At 41.7% G+C, this 19672-nt stretch overlaps 3 protein-coding genes and 1 long non-coding RNA gene across 5 annotated transcripts in view; 2 read left to right on the top strand and 2 right to left on the bottom strand.

Moving 5' to 3' along the window:
* The first annotated feature begins 4818 nt into the window (after positions 1–4818).
* Positions 4819–6589, top strand: c6h19orf53 (chromosome 6 C19orf53 homolog). The gene is made up of 3 exons (XM_015969800.3): positions 4819–5355; positions 5830–5885; positions 6004–6589. Exons 1-3 carry the CDS (start codon positions 5229–5231, stop codon positions 6148–6150), a joined length of 330 nt encoding a protein of 109 aa, XP_015825286.3. The 5' UTR covers positions 4819–5228; the 3' UTR covers positions 6151–6589.
* Positions 6590–6678: 89 nt separating this feature from the next.
* On the bottom strand, positions 6679–10634 carry si:ch211-196h16.12 (regulator of G-protein signaling 5). Its single transcript, XM_015969787.3, has 5 exons — positions 10495–10634; positions 10364–10420; positions 10241–10293; positions 7155–7318; positions 6679–7078 (listed from the first exon to the last, which is right to left on the bottom strand). Exons 1-5 carry the CDS (start codon positions 10536–10538, stop codon positions 6911–6913), a joined length of 486 nt encoding a protein of 161 aa, XP_015825273.1. The 5' UTR covers positions 10539–10634; the 3' UTR covers positions 6679–6910.
* Positions 10635–15788: 5154 nt separating this feature from the next.
* Positions 15789–19456, bottom strand: LOC139070265 (uncharacterized). The gene is made up of 3 exons (XR_011520801.1): positions 19317–19456; positions 15983–16172; positions 15789–15903 (listed from the first exon to the last, which is right to left on the bottom strand). It is a non-coding gene; the product is annotated as an uncharacterized lncRNA (long non-coding RNA).
* slc25a23a (solute carrier family 25 member 23a) overlaps positions 19207–19672 on the top strand; it is a 38000-nt gene continuing 37534 nt past the window's right edge. The window contains exon 1 of one of the 2 annotated variants that reach the window (XM_070552004.1): positions 19207–19320. The gene's annotated coding sequence lies outside the window, so the exon portion shown is untranslated. Of the gene's footprint in view, positions 19460–19672 lie in introns of both variants that reach the window. The other variant, XM_070552003.1, reaches the window with a different exon arrangement.

The following is a 19672-nucleotide window of genomic DNA, read 5'->3' as shown; positions in this document are numbered from 1 at the left end:
CGTCTCCCAGCCTTCATTAGTGTCTACAGCAGCGATTCATCACTAAAATAAACAAACTGCTGTGTTTATGTTTCAAACATGCAGTGCTGGATCCAGACTGCAGCGCCAGGCAGATGTTGAACGCTGTTTGATAATACTGAGCGATGCTCTATGGGTCAGTGGGTTAGGGTTGGCATTAAAATTGGACTTTTACCGCCATTGTATCATAGTACAAGGTAAGACTATCACTTTTACAGTTTTGTAAAAAAAAAATCACTTTTCTAAAAAAGGGAAAACTCCGTATTAAGATGTGAGCGGGGGTGTCTTTATTTTGTTTAATAATCTGTGAAAATCACTGCGACGATGTGTGGACTGCATGAAGATGTTGCACTAACCATTTTCTCATTTCTAATTTAGGCCCTCCCCTAACTTTTACATTTCATTCCCCAAAAAGTTGTTAAATGTTAGGAACATATTCACTTCTCAGAATTACTGCATTTTCAGTCCGTTTGTGCCGTTAAGATCGGCTTTACAGAAACATCACAGACATTTGTACATGTCAGAAAGGCCATCGAACAAAGCGTTGGAGTTGCACCTTCGGTCTTTTCTTTTTACAGCTTAACTCTGCATAATATTGAGCTGAGTAAGACTTAACACCTGGGAGCTTTTATTTTAACCTCACATACCTCCAGTTATCCAGGTAACTTCCTTTTACTGAGTTGGAGGCTTTTATTTTGAAAGTCTTTTCTCTAAATGTGCCGTACGCTTTCTTACATTTTCTGGCTTATTTTCCAACAGAGCCCGGAAAAACGCATCTTGCAGCAGAGGATGAACAATTAGACGGTTATAACTGAGTTGTGCATAACTTAGCAGCTGGGAGATGATCAAACTTGGGGAAGATGGTAGTTGGTGAACATAAAATACTGGTTTCAATTAAAAAGAACAATAAAGAGTTTATTTGAAAAATAGTTTTACTTCTCTACTTCACAGTACCAGAACTAGGCCCAAAATCCCAAGGTGCTGTTTAACACCATCAGCAGCATTGTCTCTCCTGCCTCTCCTACAGCCTCCATCCACTCTATTGCAGACTGTGAGAACTTTCTGTCTTTCTTTGTGGACAAAGTCAATAAGGTTAGATCTAGCATCTCTCCTTCAGCCTTATCGCCGCCTCTCCCGACTCCAACCAGGCCCCTCATCCTAGATAGCTTTGCTCCTGTTTCTTTGCCTGAGTTAACCAAACTAGTTAACTCTATGAAGACCTCTGCATGCCCCCTCCACATCTTACCCTCATCTTTGTTTAAAAGTGCTTTTCAGTCCATCGGTCCCAGCGTGTTCTCTATAATTAATGCTTCTCTGGTTTCTGGTCAGGTCCCTGATTACTTTAAGAACGCTGTACTCCACCAGCTTCTTAAAAAACCGAGTCTTGATGCCTCTCTCCATAGCAGCTTCAGACCCATCTCTAAACTTCTGTTCATCTCCAAGATCTTGGAAAAGGTTGTGGCTAAACAACTCACAGCTGCTCTTGATGAACATAACATCTATGATAGCTTCCAGTCAGGTTTTCGTAGAGCTCATTCTACTGAAACAGCTCTTCTTAGGGTCTGTAATGACCTTCTGACCCACAGTGATGCAGGGGACTGTTCTGTTCTGGTCCTGCTGGACCTGACTGCCGCCTTTGACACTGTTGACCATCACCTGCTACTGGAGAGGCTGGGAGACTGGGTAGGCCTATCAGGATCTGCTCTGGAGTGGTCCTCCTCTTATCTTTCTGAGCGCTCCTTTTCGGTGGCCGTCTCCAAGTTTAGGTCCTCCACCACCTCCCTTACCCAGGGTGTCCCACAAGGTTCTGTGCTGGGGCCTCTGCTCTTCCTCCTCTATCTGCTTCCTCTTCAGCACATCCTGAGCTCCATCAAAGGAATCTCCTACCATCTTTATGCAGATGGCATCCAACTGTACATCTCCTTTAAGCCTCATGAGATGTCTAAGCTGCAGCTGTTACACTCCTGCTTAGACTCTATCAAAACCTGGATGGCTGGGAGCTTTCTACAGCTGAATGAAGATAAGACTGAGATTCTCATCTGTGCCCCAGACAAGCTGGTTCCCAAAGTCAGAGACTCTCTTGGTCAGCTTGCTTCTTACACCAAACCTTCCGTCAGGAATCTTGGTGTGACCTTTGACCCAGCTCTCACCCTGGATTCTCATGTCAGTTCTCTTGTTGGCTCTTCCTTCTTCCATCTCAGGAACGTTGCTAAGCTGAGTCCCATTCTGTCCCACTCTGAACTTGAGACAGTTCTCCACACCTTCATCTCCTCACGCTTAGACTACTGTAACTCTCTTTTCACGTGTCTGAGCAGAACCTCCCTGAACCGTCTACAGGTGGTTCAGAACGCCTGTGCTCGGCTTCTGACCAAGTCCTCCAAACACACCCACATCACCCCGCTTCTCCTCCAGCTTCACTGGCTGCCAGTCAACTTCAGGGTTCATTTCAAGATCCTGGTTCTGGTCTATAGGGCCTTACATGGACAGCACCATCTTCTGCAGCACCAGGCTAAAGGTCAAAGGTGACAGATCATTTGCTGCTGTGGCCCCCAGACTCAGGAACTCTCTCCCCCTGAGCCTGAGATCAGTGGACTCAGTGGACTCCTTCAAAATGCAGCTGAAGACTCACTTGTTCAAGCTGGCTTTTGTATGACCTTCTTCACCTCTCTCTTTATTCTGCTCTCCCCACCTGTTCCACCTTTCTCAGGATCCACTGATTTCCCTCTTTCCTGTTCTCGCTCTCTCTTTCTTAACATTTTTTAATCACAATTGTCTATTTTTTGCTCATTTTAAATATATTTTAAACATTTTCTAAATTCTTTTTTATATTTTTACATTTTTTGTTTTTGCCTCGTGATTTTTATCTTGAGAGGTGCTATAGAAATGATACTTTCTTCTTCTTCTTCTTCAAAAAGTAAACTAAAGTAATGCTAATGGTAAATGGCCTATAGTTGATATAGCGCCTTCTAGAGTCCTGGAACCCCCCAAGACACTTTACAACACAATCAGTCATTCACCCATTCACACACACATTCACACGCTGGTGGGGATGAACTACGATGTAGCCACAGCTGCCCTGGGGCGCACTGACAGAGGCGAGGCTGCCGAGCACTGGCGCCACCGGTCTCTCCGACCACCACCAGCAGGCAACGTGGGTTAAGTGTCTTGCCCAAGGACACAACGACAGCGACAGACTGAGTGGGGCACGAACCTGCAACCTTCCGATTACGGGGCGAGCACTTAACTCCTGTGTCACCGTCGCCCAGTTCTGTCAGTAATAATCGTAGCACTGACTGTTGTTAACTCACTTCTTCACATTTATCTTCATTCTTTCTCTCTCTCACTCATTAGACCCCAACTCACAGACAATGCCGCATCACACACATGTAAGGAAAACACGTGCATTTGATCTTTTTTTTGTTTTGTACAGTAAAAAGAAAAAAGAGCGTTTTTTTGTCGATGCTCCAGACTTATGTAGCAGCTTGTTTGTATTCTTCCCCTTTTAAGTTGGAAAGAGGTTTCTGTTTGTCCATAATTGTAAGTGTCTGGCTGTGGTTTGTCATTTCATGTGATTTCTTGTGACTAAGGCCATCAGACACCTCACTAGGGAGGCCTCCTCAACCACACACACTACCTCTTTGTCCGCCAAAGCTGAAGCGTACGAATGCGAGGTGTGCTGAGCTGCTGCAGAGCATTCAGGTTTCAGAAAACAAAACCTGGGTTCAAATTCTCATTTATGTTGGTGTCTTTAATCCAAAGTAACATGTTTCGTTAGATTGGAATGTGTCTAGTTTTATTTGGAGTTTTCAAATGTATAACTCTACTTTTTGCACCTCGTTACGAAGCGGCAGCAAACCAGTGTCGTGTTTTAAAAAGGAAGTTGCAATAAGCCTGAAACCTGTGTGATAATCGGGTGCCAAATTCCAGGTTGGCCGGTCGGTTCGACCTAACCGATCAAAGCAGTTTCTGTATAAAGGATTTACCATGGAAGGAGTGTTGTTCAGATGGCCTCTTACAGTGCGAGTATTTCATTGTTGTTGATGATCACTTGATCTGTTTAATTTTGTAACGTGGAAGTGGTTCAAAACTGGATTCTTTTATATATATAAATATATATATCTATATACACACATATGAATATTATGCTGAAACACAGTCATAAATAAAAAGATTTCTCTTTCACATCAATACAGTCAAATAAAAAAAAACAGTAAAGGGTGTTTTTTTGTCTTCATTTACAAACACAGGCAGGCGCTGGTCCTAAAATGAGAACATCTTCATGACAAAGTTTATTTATGTCAGTAATTCTATTCAAAAAGTGAAACTTGCATATTAGATTAATTCATCACACACAGACTGATGTATTTCAAATGTTTATTTCTTTAATGTTGATGATTATAACTGACCATCTAATTAAAATACCTAATTCAGTATCTCAGATAATTATCCCTGACCTGACTTTGACCTGAATGTATGTTTGCACCTTGCCACCGAAACAAATTCAATACGTGGCAATAAATCTGATTGTGGTTTGAGCCTGCTGTCTCTCATAAATGTTCATTTTGTTGTCAAACTTAACTCAACAATTAAATTTAGCTGTGAAAATTCGGTAGAAATTTATTTTGATACCATTAAACTATTGTGCTTCACATTCATTACTCACTCTCTGATCGTCCTCCATCTTGGAGCTCTCTCTCTCTCTCTCTCTCTCTCTCTCTCTCTCTCTCTCTCTCTCTCTCTCTCTCTCTCTCTCTCTCTCTCTCTATATATATATATATATATATATATATATAGATAGATAGATAGATAGATAGATAGATAGATAGATTGTGAAACAGTAGGCGGCGCTGTCTCAAAAACATTACATGCCTGAAATTGCGGTTGGCCTGAATCTGCGGTCTCCGTCTGTAGCGGTATCCTTCTCCTCCGAGTGATTCGTTCATGCTACGATTAGCACCGCTAGCTAGCGCTCAGGAAGGCAGGGGGTGAGTGACGCAAACGTGCTGTTAGCAAAGCGGTGCTACTATGAACTATTGAGCTTTCAGCCCAGAACAGGAAAGAAAATGCTTTTGTCAACAAACTCGCATTTTTTATGATGAGCCAGATATATTTATACTAATGAAAGTAGTTTGCTCACATCAAGAGTTATGAGTCAGTTGGGGTGATTTGTGAGTCAGTAAAGTCATTCTCGAGTATTGAACGATTCGTATATGAGAAAAAGAACTACTTCCTGTAGTTCAGGGAAAATGGCGCAGGGAGCGAAGAAATTTAAAGCCCAGCGTTCTGGGACGAACAAGAAACAACATTCTAACAAACAGAAAGGACCGAAGAAAGGAGGTAAGAGTGAAACACGTTTGTCGACTACTTAAGATCACTTACTAAAGAAATAAAGGCTAGATTGACCCGCCATCAACGCTAAAATATGACTAAACGTTTTCATTTTTGTACCAAATCAGTCCAAGTTATGGGACATAACGAGTTTTAACCACTCATGTCTCCTAACTTATTTTATATAACTCATATTTCGGTAGTTTGGGAAGATGGGAGTCTCCCATTTCCGCAAGTGTAAGTAAAGGCAGGTTTTCTACAGCGGTATGTCTGCTAGGGCCATAGATTTGGTTCTTTTTTCAAACTACCTGTTTCTTCAGGGACCTGATCTTTCCAAAGACTAAAACACTCTTGTGATTTGTTGTGACACTTTTGTCCTTTTAGCTCCAAGCTATTTTATTTGTCTTATTTACTAGTTTGACTGTTGTTCTTTTGATGCCAGATCACATTTGACCGTAAACTTGTTTTGTTCTTCTGTTAAAGGGAGGATCATTGCACCAAAAAAAGCTCAAGTGGTTCAGCAGCAAAAGCTAAAGAAGGTGAGAAGTTCAAATAAGTTCAATAAATAACATTCTGAATCTTCTAGAAAAGGATGAGGGCATCAGCGCTCGTCTGGTTTCTCAAATCTCCTCCTGTGCATCATCTTCTTTCTTGAAGGGCTTAGAGGTTGCAATCAGGAACAAGATTGAGCAGGAGGTGACTCAGAAAGCCAGCTCCTCCCTCCATAAGCCGCTGTCCGTGGTCAAAGGTGTCGACGGGAAAGGAAACCCAGGAGCTGCTCGTCCTGGAGCCAGCTTAAAGTAGGGCCACTTGCCGGTCCTGGATGTATTCAGCAGGTCTGGTCCAGTTCAGACCCGGATCTCATAAAGTATAGTTTCACTATGGACTGAGGACTTTCCATGCTTTACCTTGTGGATCTTATAAGTCACAGTTTATTTTTATCAGTTTAAATCAGACTGTTTTATCTGATGGTTTAATTTTGCAGCCACCAGTAAACGGAAAGGAAAATAGGATCAGATGGATGAAAATCGTGTTCTGTTTGTGTTGACCTTTCCTTGAAACTGAAATGATTGATTCTGTCTTTTCCAGCCAGATTCCACCCAGAACTGCTAGATAATTTTAATGAAATAAAGTCATCCACACTAGTGGGAGATGTTAAGTGCGTTTGGGTTTAATTACCTCTCAAAAACAAATTTATGTGATACGTTTATCACATTTTAGTTAAATAAAATGATTATCCTCATTTTAAGTTTGAATTTGTTTGGTGCTTTGACCCTGAAGTCGACTCGTTAAAACTACAACATCGGAGCGGTGGTCCCGGATAATTTTGTTCTGAAGAAACACCCAAACATAGTCAACGCCGCCACATAAAACCATACAGGTTCTTTGTATTCAGATAATTATTAAAATATTGACATTTCTTTGCTGAGTGCAGAGCTGCAGTGTAACACAGGCATTAGGCTAGATTCTGTCAGCATGCAGAAGATGGTTCAGAAGTGCAGCACTACTTATGGTTAACATGACTAAATAAGCATTAAGTTGAGCTGCACAGATTCATTAGTGCTTAAAACGCCTTGATGGCCTCCATGCAGTGATGAGAGCGAAGGAACCGAGGGAAGGAGTCCTTGGCCATCAGACTGTAGATCCTCTGCTGTGCTCGGTCAAAGGTCTCGGCTCCTGGAGAGTCCATCAGACCCAGCAGAGCCTCGCGGGTTTCAGCATCCAGGTTCACCTGCAGAAGAAAAAAAAACACGATCTTCAAAACAAGCTTTTTTTTAAAGGAAAAAAAATCTGTGTGGTCTTCTGACCTCCAGCGGGGAGTGTGGGTTGATGAACTGGCTGTAGATGCTGCTGGCCTTGGTTTTCTGTAGGTTTGAAGGGGAAACCCTGTAGTCCTCACAAGCCAGCCAGAACTCCAGGTTCTCCTCGCTGAACTCAGAACGTAGGAACCCTCGGAAAGCCTGAAGACCGACTGTGGAAAAAATAAACAAACTCGTATCTCCCTCTACCACTCATCTCTGAAGGAGTTTTATGTTTTCTCAAGAAAACTACAGTTAAATTACTTGTATAGTTTATGGAAAGAGTGAAGTTCCTATTTGTATGGGAACTAAACAGAATCATTACAAAAGTGCTTCAAATGTGTCCAAGCATGTATTAAAGGAAGGTGGAGGATGAAACGGCTGTTATAAGATGACTGAAATCTCGCACTTATCATGTTATGACGTTTAAAACCAGTGTATGTGTTTTTAATGGAGAACAGGGCTGAACGATTAATTGCATATGCAATTAAATTGCATGTTACAAAAGGAGATTTTCTAATCGCAAAGGCTGCAGGTTGACTGGCAGCAAGTGGTTAGCACAATGCTAATATACATGGAGAAACCCATAGGGATGCTAATATCGCCGATTACATTCGTACAACTTAGGAAAGTGCCAAATGATTACAGCTGGAGTCTAATAAAAAGCAATGATGCAGCAGACACTATACCTCTTCTCTTGCCAAGAAGACAGAGAGAGGGAGTAGAGAAGGGTCCCTGAACTGAACAGCCCCATATGGGTTAGCCCCTAACAACCACCTGGCACCCACCCTCACCGCCCTGCATGCCCAATGATTCCAGCTGGAGTCTAATAAAAAGTAGAAACTGCCATCAATCAAATGAGCGCGCGGGGGGGTGGGGGGGTGGGGGGGGACAACGGGCCCCCGGCCCGGCCCGGCTCTGGTTTTTTCTGCTAGTAGTCCAAGGGTGCGTCGGGTGTAAAGAAAATGTGAAGTTGGTGCTATAAAAACCATTCTGTCCTGTTTTGCAAAATAGTTTTTTTTTTGTTTCTTATTAAAACGTAAAATGTGAACTTTTAAATCTTGTTACATTTATCACGTTGCTGAGCTTCCTTTTTATCCGTCGGCTCTGAAGCATTGACGTTTTATTTATGAAAGCAGGGTATGCAGCATAAGCATACCTGGGTATGTAATCCTGCTCTATTTTACCCAGCTGAGTGCAGCATGTCTGTTTCTCGTCTAGAATAATAAAAACTGCTGACAGTAGGTCGACATGATAATCAGCTTTGAACTGAATTTAGATGAAGTGATACACTTTTAAACCGATGAGATGCAAACGGCCCTAACCTATGAAAGTGATGACACAAGATAGCCTAATAAGTAATTAATGAGACAACCCCAATGCTTGAGAGTCAACAGATATCCAAAAGATTTATTACAAGTTAACTTTTGACGTTTTTCAGGTTCTGTTCTATGGAAACTTAAACGTTTGTTGCAGAACAGGATAGAACGGTTTTTATAGCGCCAGGTTCACGCTTCTTTACTAAACTCCTGAAGGTTTAGCTGCAGACATAAAAAAGCCGGCACTGAGCGAAGGAAGACCGTTTGCTGTTGCATGAAATATCTAATCGTAGAAGAGCTCTTCCAGCCAATCAGAGGCGAGAAAGGCAGGACCTTCCTTGGACATTCTACGATTTTAAATTACGCTCCCTGGAAGGATGAAAAAATGAATGCAAGTCAGTGGGGCTATAAAAACTATTTTCTAGTGCCATGGACTTCACTTGTTCATGCATTTTAAAGACACATTCTGATACAAAGACCCACTGTTGTGTTTGTTGGGTTTATTGATGCCCTCCATTATTATTTAATTGTGTTTATTTCTTAATTCCAATTTTGTTCATTTATTTTTTTTCTTGCACCAAGTACCGCAGCAATTTCCTAATGTTGTGATTCTCACACACATGGCAATAAGCCCTTTGATTCTGAAGAAAGTGCTTGGGGTTCGGGTTAGGGCAAAGGTTATTTTAGGTTTTGTCAAAAGTCCAGGACTACAAATGTGCATCGCCAAATGGATGTCACCAAACCAGACACAAAGAAGAGCAGAGGGAAAAATGGCTGTAAGTTTAGTGAACTTTGAATCCTTCCTTCAGGAGTGAAGATCCACCATAAATCTGGTCATGTGGTGAGTAGCAGCTACGCTAGGGCAGAGGACAAAAATGATGACATCATATATGCAATTTACCGACATCTGATTTGTAGTCAGTAATGAAAAATTTTTACAAGCTGATAAATCTCAAAGTACATGACAGGTGTGGTTGAACCACACATTACTTTTCATTTAAATCAAATATGTGTGATTCAGGGCGTAAGGCCAAGTGGATTAAAAAATAGTTTAGTCCCGTTCAGGGACTCACAGTTGAAGCTCCGACTGCTAGGTGGCAGCAGTTATTGTCTCCTCCATTCTGCTGGAACAAAATCTTGGAAATGTGGTCTGACCAGATTCTTGCTGATACACGCCCCTATAAGTTATATATTTACTTATAGTTTATTTGAAGCTCTAATGACCTGTCATTTTTTTCACAATACTAACTCCTTGATAATTAAGAGATATGGAATGTGTGTCTCAGGATTAATATATCCTCCTGAAGACCCTGCTCTTCAGAGCATCTTCTAAACTAGCACCCGTCCCCCCCTCTACTGTCCACTCCTTGTTCCCTCCTCTCCATGATTCAGCACGCGACCTCACTGCCACCTACGACTGACTGGAAATTGATTGTTGTTGTTATTGTTGTGGTTAGCCTCAAGGGCAACATGCCAATTATCACTTTTAAGTCGTTTTGGACAAAAGCGTCTGCTAAAAACATAAACATAAACATCTAACAATACATTTTACAAAAGGCATGAAACTAATTTTGGGCTCCAAATTAGAAAGTATTGGATTAATACCCTTTACCCCAGTCTGACCTGCATATGAATACTGTGCATAAAGGTTTATAAATGCTCAATTATGTTTTATAGAAATATGTGAATAGCATTAGCAACATTTTCACCAGCTCTGTCACTTTTTGCAGCTTTTGATGTTGAAATAAAAATCAATTGTAATTTGTAACATCTCACTTTTGTTGCTTAGAAGAGTTTCCAGGTCCTGGAGCATTTTTCCATCGTGTATCCTGACGAGCAACAAATGGTCAAAATGCATGTTCCATAAATATGATTTAACACAAGATTTAGGAAAGTTACTTGTGCTTGTGGTGGATCTCGGCCAGGCTGCTCAGCTTCACGCGCATCCCTTTTGCCCTGAAACACAAGAAAACACGTTGAACATGAAGGAGGAACACATTTATTCCCCAGTTTTTAAGAAGAATTCTTACTTCTCCAGACAGGAGGAAGGCAGGGAGGACAGCCCTTTACACATTTTTTAATTAAGCAATATTATTAAAGTTGTTTAGCTGTTACTGCTGTTTGTTCTAGCAGTCTGACTCTAAAATGAAAGTGAGCCACTCTTATATGCATCGTGAATCAGTTAGCTATCTGATCTGTCAGTCTGCAGCAGGTGGGAGCCGAACAGATGAAAACAAGCTTTTGAGGTGCGTTGTACGTGTTCAGAAACCGTACAGGCCTGGAGACAGCACGTACAAAACCAGTCAGGAAGGAAATCAGAGATAAAGCGCTGTGTGTGTTTGGTCAGGGTACACCGACAGCGCTGTTCTAAAGTTTTCAGAAAGAAGTGCTGACGGAGGAGCAGGTGGGCGATCGGCATCGCTCATGTCTGTGGGCTGGATCTACACTGAACAAAAATATAAACAACGCTTTTGTTTTTGCTCCCATTTTTCATCAGCTGAACTCAAACGTCTGAAACTTTGTCTACTTGCACAAAACAGCCAAGACTCTCAGATATTGTTCTGAAATCTGAGCACTTTTCCTTTTCCAAGATAATCCACCCACCTCACAGGTGTGGCATAACAAGGGGCTGATGACAGCACGAATAACATACAGGTGCGTCTTGGCCTGCCCACCCCATAATTGGAGGGTTGCAGGTTCGAGCCCTGTCTGTAATATTTAGGTCAATTTAACCCTTTACAGGTGACCAGGATCCTGTCATCAATTTTTGGCAAGGGAAATGATCATTTTTTGTCATTTTGGGGTGTTTATGATGCTTCAGTAGACAGTATGAGTATAATAACATCAACAGATAATACATACAACCGTTATTTGGTCCATTTTAGCCTCCATGAAAAACTGAGCCATTCAATCACTTTTTGGCAAGTAAAATGCCATTTTTGTTTTCTACAATTAAATCATCAATGAAGAATTTAAAGATATTTTGAGGTGTTTCTTATAGGTAAACAGGAGGATATAGTTACTATTTGGCAATTGACAATCTTAATTTTATGTGCTGAAGTGCTTTTAACTTGTTGCTTTTAAACAGAGCAAAGTCATGTATAGATAGTAACCTACACAGTGTCATTAAAGCCAAAGCTTGATCAGTTTAAAGAGCAAGTCAACCCCTACCAGAGTCTAACTCCACTCCCGCTTCATGTTTGAAAAATGCAACACATGCTGTTGCCTGGCAGACCGAGAGGGCGGAGCTGCTAACAAATACACACACACACTCAGGCTCACAACAGCATTGTGACATCATAATGTACCAGTTTACATCATAGCATACCTCTTAGCCAATAGCGGTGGCAGATTTGAATTAGAATACAGTGCAGAGTTTTTACCTGACAACAGCACAACACTGCCAGTTTTAGGCAGAATATTTAAATTTTAACTAAGATGCACTGAAGTGCCAAATTATTGATGACACGTGTCTGCAGCACGATTAGACACTCGTTTATTTAGTTTATCAGCAAAAAAAAAGTTTATTTGGGGGTGACTTGCTTTAAATACTATTTTTCAAGTAAAAATGTGCCCCAAACTAGTTAACTGTGGCTCCATGTCAAGTGAACTAAAAAAAGGAAGGGGAAAAAATCAAATCGCTGGAGAAATGTTTTTTTCCATTTATACAACGTTTGACTTTACATTCAATACAGGGCGCCATTTTACTTTTTTTATTTTTTATTTGTTCATTTCAGGCACAACAAAATATTTTTTAGTATCAAGGCTGTAACATAAAGCAAGCCAGTTCTTACCACAAACCATCTTTCAATCGCAAATATTGCAAAAAGGATTAATATATCCTCATTGTGAACGTTTAAGACAAATAGCAACACTTAAAACAACTTCCGAACTGGAAAAAACTAATATCCGCGATAAACATGTGTTTAAAGAGCAAGTCACCCCCTACAAGAAACTTACTTCACTCCCACTTCATGTTTGAAAAATGCAACAAATGCTGTTGCTTGGCAGACCGAGAGGGCGGAGCCACTAACAAATACACACACACAGGCTCACAATGGCATTATGACATCATAACATACCAGATGACATCATAGCATACCTCTTAGCCAATAGCGGTGGCAGATTTAAATTCAAATACAGTGCAGAATTTTTCCCAGACGACAGCGCAACACTGACAGTTTTAGGCAGAATATTTGAATTTTAACCAAGATGCACTGAACTGCCAAATTATTGACTACACATGTCTGTAGCATGATTAGACACTCCTTTATATAATTTATCAGCAAAAAAAATTTTGATTTGGGGGTGACTTGCTCTTTAAGTACCGGACAAGGTTATCTCTGCTTTCTCAATGTCCATATTGCTAGATATGCCGAGTTTTAGGGCAAAATCCTGGGGAATTTCATCTAGAAATGCAATCACCCTAACCGTGCGCGATCCCGCGGTGGCTAATCATTTTTTGGCAGCCAGTTGCTTTTTGGCACAACACCTGCGTCTTTTGATGATTCCCCCGATATCGGTGAACAGCCTATGTAATGCCCTGCTGTTGTGGCAGACCACGATTACGCTTCTGTCCCAGAACCGGCTGCCATGTTCATGGCAGCGACCGAAAATCAGCAGCTAAGAGAAAAAATAAGATTGATGGCTATCGAAATGGAGAAACTGAAAATCCAGTCCTCTTTCGGATTAGAGAGGTTCGCAGGATCTGACAATGACATCCGTTTCTACACAAGGCAAGTTAAATGCTACTACATTATTATGGTGTGCGTGTAAGGAATGATGCCAGGTAGAGAGGCACGTATATGAGCAACATAACATACCTGTGATTCACTTATCTCCAAATTCATCCTCCCACCACTCCCCCATGTATTATACCTGTCATATACAGCATTATTGTTCCTCATCTTAGTGATGTAAGTCCATACATCTCTCTCTCCATATGTGTGTGTGTGTGTGTACGCACATGTATGCCACGTTACTTAAGTGGTATTTTAAAAGTAATGCTACTCTTCCAACTTTTACTTATTGGGACAATAAATATTGTTTGTGTTTTTAAAGATTTGCGAGTTATCGTCATTTCAAGATTTTTTGGAGTCTCATCGAGCCATCGGTGCCCCTCATGATTCAGACATCAAGAACAAAAGCTGCAGAGAGGAAAAATTAAACCATCGCTTTGATCTGTCCTGCACATACGTTTGTATTTGTGTTATTGCTGTTTTTGTTCTTCTACAAGCTCTGGCAAACGTTTGCATTGCTCTAATACACATGATCTGGCCCCACAGTCATTACAACCCATAGATGAGTTCTTCCTCTTCCTGATGTACCTGGCAGCTGGACTAAAGCAGAGGGACTTGACTAACAGGTTTTCTGTGCACCAGTCCACTGTTAGCCGGATCATATCCACGTGGACAAACTACCTGTACACCATTTTGGGCTCCATGTGCATCTGGATGAAAAAGAAACATGTGCAAGCCAATCTCCCTGATGTGTTCCAGGACTTCTCAGACACCATTGTTATTGTGTATTGCACTGAGCTGAGATGTCAGACGCCATCATCCCTGCTTCTACAAAGTGAGATGTATTCAAATTACAAGTTTCACTGCACCATGAAGGGATTGATTGGGACGGCCCCCCATGGTGCAGTAACTTTTGTGTCTTCCTTGTATGAGGGGTCTATAATGGGCCATTCCCATCTGTACCGGGTCGGCCCAGGCCGGGTAGCCCCAGTCGGCCCCAGCCTGGCCCGGTTGATTCCACACATCCTTGCCTTAAGCCCATGTAGGCTGATTCTACCCACCAATCAGAGGCTTGCTCTAATGGAAGGTGTGAATTTGCTGTCAGCAGTGGGTGTGTTGGCCCTGGTCGGCCTGAAGCAGACCCCCTCGAGAAGAGGACTGAGAATGAGCCTTGGTTGGCCCGGAAAAACACCAGGCCACCCAGATATGTAAACAACCTACGCTACCCGGCCCGGGCCGACCCGGTACAGATGGGAATGGCCCATTTGTGACAAGGAACTCTTCAGATGCTCAGATTTACCTAACCTACTCACCGTTGATGTGGCCATCATGGTTGACAAGTATGAACCCACGCGGTCTCTGCACTGCTTTGGCAGCCGTCTCCTTGTCATCCCTAAAGTCAGGACACATATTCACGGCGAGGCGTCCTTCCAGTACTACGGTCCTCGCCTCTGGAACGAGCTGCCAGGGGACCTCAGGGCTGCTGAGAACGCTTAGCTTTTAACTGAATACTCTCACTTTTTCAATTATTTAATTGCCTTGTGCCCCGTAACATCCTCTCAGCAAGTGACTCAGAGGTACTGAGGCCACGCACGTGACACACTTCACAAAACCTAGATGATGATATTCTTGTCTTCCGTAGAATATGCCATTATGGAACGGTGCTTTGGTCACGAGTGGAGGCCTCAATTTTATGTGCCATATAATAGCAAACGTTCAGGCTTTGCAGGTGCAACTGTTCCTCTTCTGTGCACACCCAAATGCACTCTGTTGGTGAAAGGTTGTGACCCATCAGAGGAAGGCTGGGTTAGGGTGGAGCGTTGGGGTGTAGGTCAATGTTTTTGGAGTAGAGTAGGCTGCTGATACGAAATTATACTCCCTCTCTGCACCAGTCCAAACTCTGACTCTACAAGTGGTTTGGTAGCACTCATGCCCAGAGTAGACACCAATGGCCTATCCAGAGGATCCAGTTCACTGCAGGCCTCTGCCACACGCAGCACAGACGGGTCAGGAAGTGGCCCAAGAATTCCTCTCGTCAGGGTACTCCTTGGTGGAGAGGTAAGTGTGTGTGTGTGTGTGTGTGTGTCAATAACACATTTTGTTGTATGGTTACCTGCTCATTAAAGCTTATTTAAAATTCTCATATAAATCATTTATTTACAGGCCCATGTGTGATCTATGAAAAAAAAAGGTCACTAGGTGGAGCCAAAAACGATTTATAATAATAATAATAATAATGGTTTAGATTTATATAGCGCTTTTCAAGACACCCAAAGCACTTTCCATCATTCATGCACTCTCAAATTCACACACTGTGTGGTAAGCTACTTTGTAGCCACAGCTGCCCTGGGGTGGTCTGACAGAGGCGAGGCTGCCATTTGGCGCCATCGGCCCTTCTGACCAAAACCAACACAGGCAAGTCGGGTGAAGTGTCTTGCCCAAGGACACAACAGCAGAATACTCCTGACAGGAGCTGGAATTGAACCCATGACCCCTCCGATCATGAGGCAACCTGTTCTATCTCCTGAGCTACTACTGTCATACACATTTTATTAATATCCAATAAGGGTTGGAAATGACACTGATGTAAATAAATAATTTAATGTTATTAAGTATTAACATGCTGTAAGCTGCCTCTCCACACCCGGCCTTGCACAGGCTTTGTGACAACCATTCTCCCAACTGGCCTGGTTTCACTCCCTAAAAAAGAAGAAAGCATTCTTCATTTTAAATTTGATCACGTGAATGATCGTGTGGCATGTGAGATTATAAAAATTACAGCAGTTCGAGGTTTGTGCCACCGTTGCTCCTCTTCGGTGCAGCTGTGAACTGGTGGAACCACTGGCGCACTGAGCTAAGTGAGCGGCCTGGTACAGAATTGCAACTATATGGTTTCACATCGCAGTCCCAGCAACACAAGAGCAGCTGGACTTCATCAAAACAACAGGCTTTGAGTCTCTAAGAACGATCTGTAGGTAAAAGAAATGAAAGTTAGTGTACAGGTTTGGTAACACAAAACGTGCATTGAATGAAGCAAAAATAGGGTGGCCATATGGAACTCGGCCATTTCATGTTAATGAGCAAACCTTGGCCAGCACTTTACTTGAACAGTAGGTACGCCCATGCTCTCACTGGACTGCTCTACATGAAACTGATTACAGAACCTTCATTGTTAGTTAAAAAGATTAGGAAATTAAAAGACCATAAATTCATCAAGCAATAATTATTTATGTATCGTGACTTTTAACTTTAAATATTTATACGAAGTAGCAAAGTCTTGCCCAAGTTTAAACAAACCTCTGCAGTGAACGGCTGAGCTCGAACATCTCAGTTGACTTGAAAAAAATTAATACCAATGACACCCTACTTTCAGAGTATGAGGTTTTTCTGCCTTCCTCATCGACTTGAAGCACAAGGCCCTCATGGATACCTCTCCTGATTGCCTGTCTTTGACACTTTAATTGAAAACATCACACATCACAGCAGAGCAGGCTCACGAAGAAACGCACAGAATAAGCACACATATCTAAACATGTTTGTTAATCTCAGAATTCTGACATGCTGTTGTTGTTAAAATGGCATCTCGCAGCTATGTTGATGTGAACCTTATGACTTGTGTAATATATTACATAATATATTAGATAAGATGTATAAATCAAGGTTTCATCAACATCAAGCATGCTAACCTAGCGTTAGCTACCCAGCATGCTAACCTAGAGCTAGCGAACCAGCCGAGCCAGAACAAACAACTCGCCTTTGTATTCATGAATGAACAGTGTTGGGCAAGTTACTTCAAAACTGTAATGCATTATTTATTACTTGTTACCCTCATTTTAAAGTAATTCATTACATTACAATATTACTGATTTTAAAATGTAAGGCATTGCACTACTTTTGCATTACTTTAAGTTACTTTCACCAAAACAACTTCAATATGAATCTGGTAATCTGACGCTCAGTGAGCTCATGACATATATGTGGAAGGTGATGTGGTGTCTGAGCTAGGATTGCTGTTAAAAACAGTCAGATATAATAACAGGGCTTTAAAATGATTGTTTATTAAATAAAAGCAACAACAATCTGTACTCTCAACATGCTGCCATCTTATAGGGCCATCTGAGCAGGGAGTGAGGTGGTGGGGGCTCCAAGCCTATATTTGCCTTGGTCCCCAAATGCCTTGATACGTCCCTGGATGTGGCACTGACTTCTGGGGTGATCTGATTCTATCACATGTATAAATAGTAAATGCTTATATATTATTGCTTTTCACTGGTAAAAATGTGTATTGGGGATAAATCTACCTACTTTTTTTTTCTTTTCAAACACTTTGTTTTGTTTTCTTGATTTTATTTGAACAATTTCTGGCCCTCTCTCTCTAACCTTCCTGCATGCTGCATGTTTTCTCCGTCTTCCAGAAAAAACTGTTTCCTAGACTTCCTACTTTCTAACGATCAGCCAAAGGGATCTTCACATGCGCTGCGCTCCAGCAGTAATGAGTTGAAATCACCGGGGCACAGATTATGAGCTCACCTGAGGCAAAGCACGTCAGAAAAGCACAAAATACCAGAGAATATGCGCTGATATGAACAATCGCAAGTGAATAATTTTGTTTTAGTGGAGCGATTTTGTGAATGTTACAGCGGCCGCGTGCAGGACGCAGCTGGAGTAGTTGAGCCGTTACCGCGGCGTCCTCTCTGCCCGCAAAGCTGAGTCCATAAATGACGTAATGTATGCAGATACTGGATCTTTCTTCGGGTTTCCCGCAATTTGAATTTTTAAGGAACACATCTTGATTCTGGGTTTAAAAATGCATTGTAATTACCGCGTTACTGACAACTGTACCGAGTAAATATTACCCTTTTCTTTCACTGTAATGCCTTACATTACCACATTACAGCAAAAAGCAATGCATTACAGTAATTAATTACTTTTGTACCGCATTGCTCCCAACACTGTGAATGAATGATGATGCGTGTATCTTAAAACCCTTCTCCAGCTTGCTATTGGGGGTTGTGGCTTGTGTTCGGCACAGTCAGTGGACATCGTTGATGTTTAACTTGGGTAGCTCTGTGAGGCACCTTGTATAAAAAGGCGCCATATGGACACCGGAGGAGACTTCACCGCATCACGTGCACCGGATGTGACGCCACAGTCTTTCGTGCAAAGTGCCTATTGTTAAACATTCCATCGCTCCATCAATAGCCGTCATCGCTCTTCCCACTCTTTTATACTTTAGGTTTTTATCAACGTAAAGTGCCTCCCCACCTCCTTTTTATTGATTCTGTCCAAATGATGGAATTCATATCCATATATATCAAAGTCTTCTTCTTTTTCAGGAGTCTCGGATATGGCTGTCACTTTGTATGTCTGTTTAAACTGCATTATGTTTGCTTTAATGGCTTGAAAATTTGCATAAAAGTGTCTACTGTTAAAGTGAACCATTTTTATACCTTTTTCTGCCTTAATTTTCTTTTTAAATTGATCATTTGTATAATAATTGCATTCATTTACCTTATTGTTAAAAAGTTACAGTCAGGATCTATATCACCATCATACACCAAAGACCTATTTTCAATGTGCATTGATACTTGAAATCTATTAGTCATCTGAATTTGACTTGGCCCTTACCATAACATTTCACACAGCTTTGCTTTCTGACTTATTAGTTATATTTTTCTAGCTCTGTCATCTCTTTGATGACTAGAAATTGTGCCTGTTCTGGTGTTCACAAAGCAACCGGTGCTTCCTTTGTTTATACACCTAGCTATCCCATCATGCAATGCTATATTACCCAATACGTCACCTGACAAGGACCAATGGACTTCTATTTAAAAATTATTGTTAAATATTGTTTTGGGGCATTTCCACCATTTCTAATATATATTTTTTAAATATCCATTAAACTGGCGATGCAATAATGATTTGGTATCTTTGGTTATTTGAAAAAATATTTTTTAATGGAATTCAAGTAAAAAAAAAAAACGTTTTCAGAGACGGGCTTTTATTTTGAAAAATAGTGGCCCGACCTTTTACCGTAAAGCTGGGAACGCGTGAGCCTAGCAAAATCGAGTGAGGTCTCACTTCATGAATCCGTGAGTGGAGGCTGGCTTTACCGCAGTAAGTAAACGGCCCGATCCGTGCTTCCGAGCCGGGGTTAGGACGCAGCAGCTCGGGTAAACAGGTCCCCGGACCCGGCTGCTTCTTCCTCGATCCTTCGCGTCCATGGGCGGCGGGTCGGTCGGCAGAAAAACACGCAGTGAGTGAAACGGTCTCTACTGTTTTACAGTTGGACCACATGAGCGTCCATTACTCTGTTAGGATGAGGAAATAAAGAAATAAACAAAGACAACGATCTTTTCTGTAGCGCCTCACAAGAAAAAAATCACCAGCGCTTCACATAAACAATCTATAGGCTTTGATTTGTAGAGCGCTGTCCATCATCCTCAAGGGGGCGCTGAATAGCACAAAT

The sequence above is a fragment of the Nothobranchius furzeri genome, chromosome 6 (assembly GCF_043380555.1).
Source record: "Nothobranchius furzeri strain GRZ-AD chromosome 6, NfurGRZ-RIMD1, whole genome shotgun sequence".
NCBI classification, from domain to species: domain Eukaryota; kingdom Metazoa; phylum Chordata; class Actinopteri; order Cyprinodontiformes; family Nothobranchiidae; genus Nothobranchius; species Nothobranchius furzeri.
The sequence above is the reverse complement of the archived record's forward strand: the minus strand, read 5'-3'. Positions and strand labels throughout refer to the sequence as shown.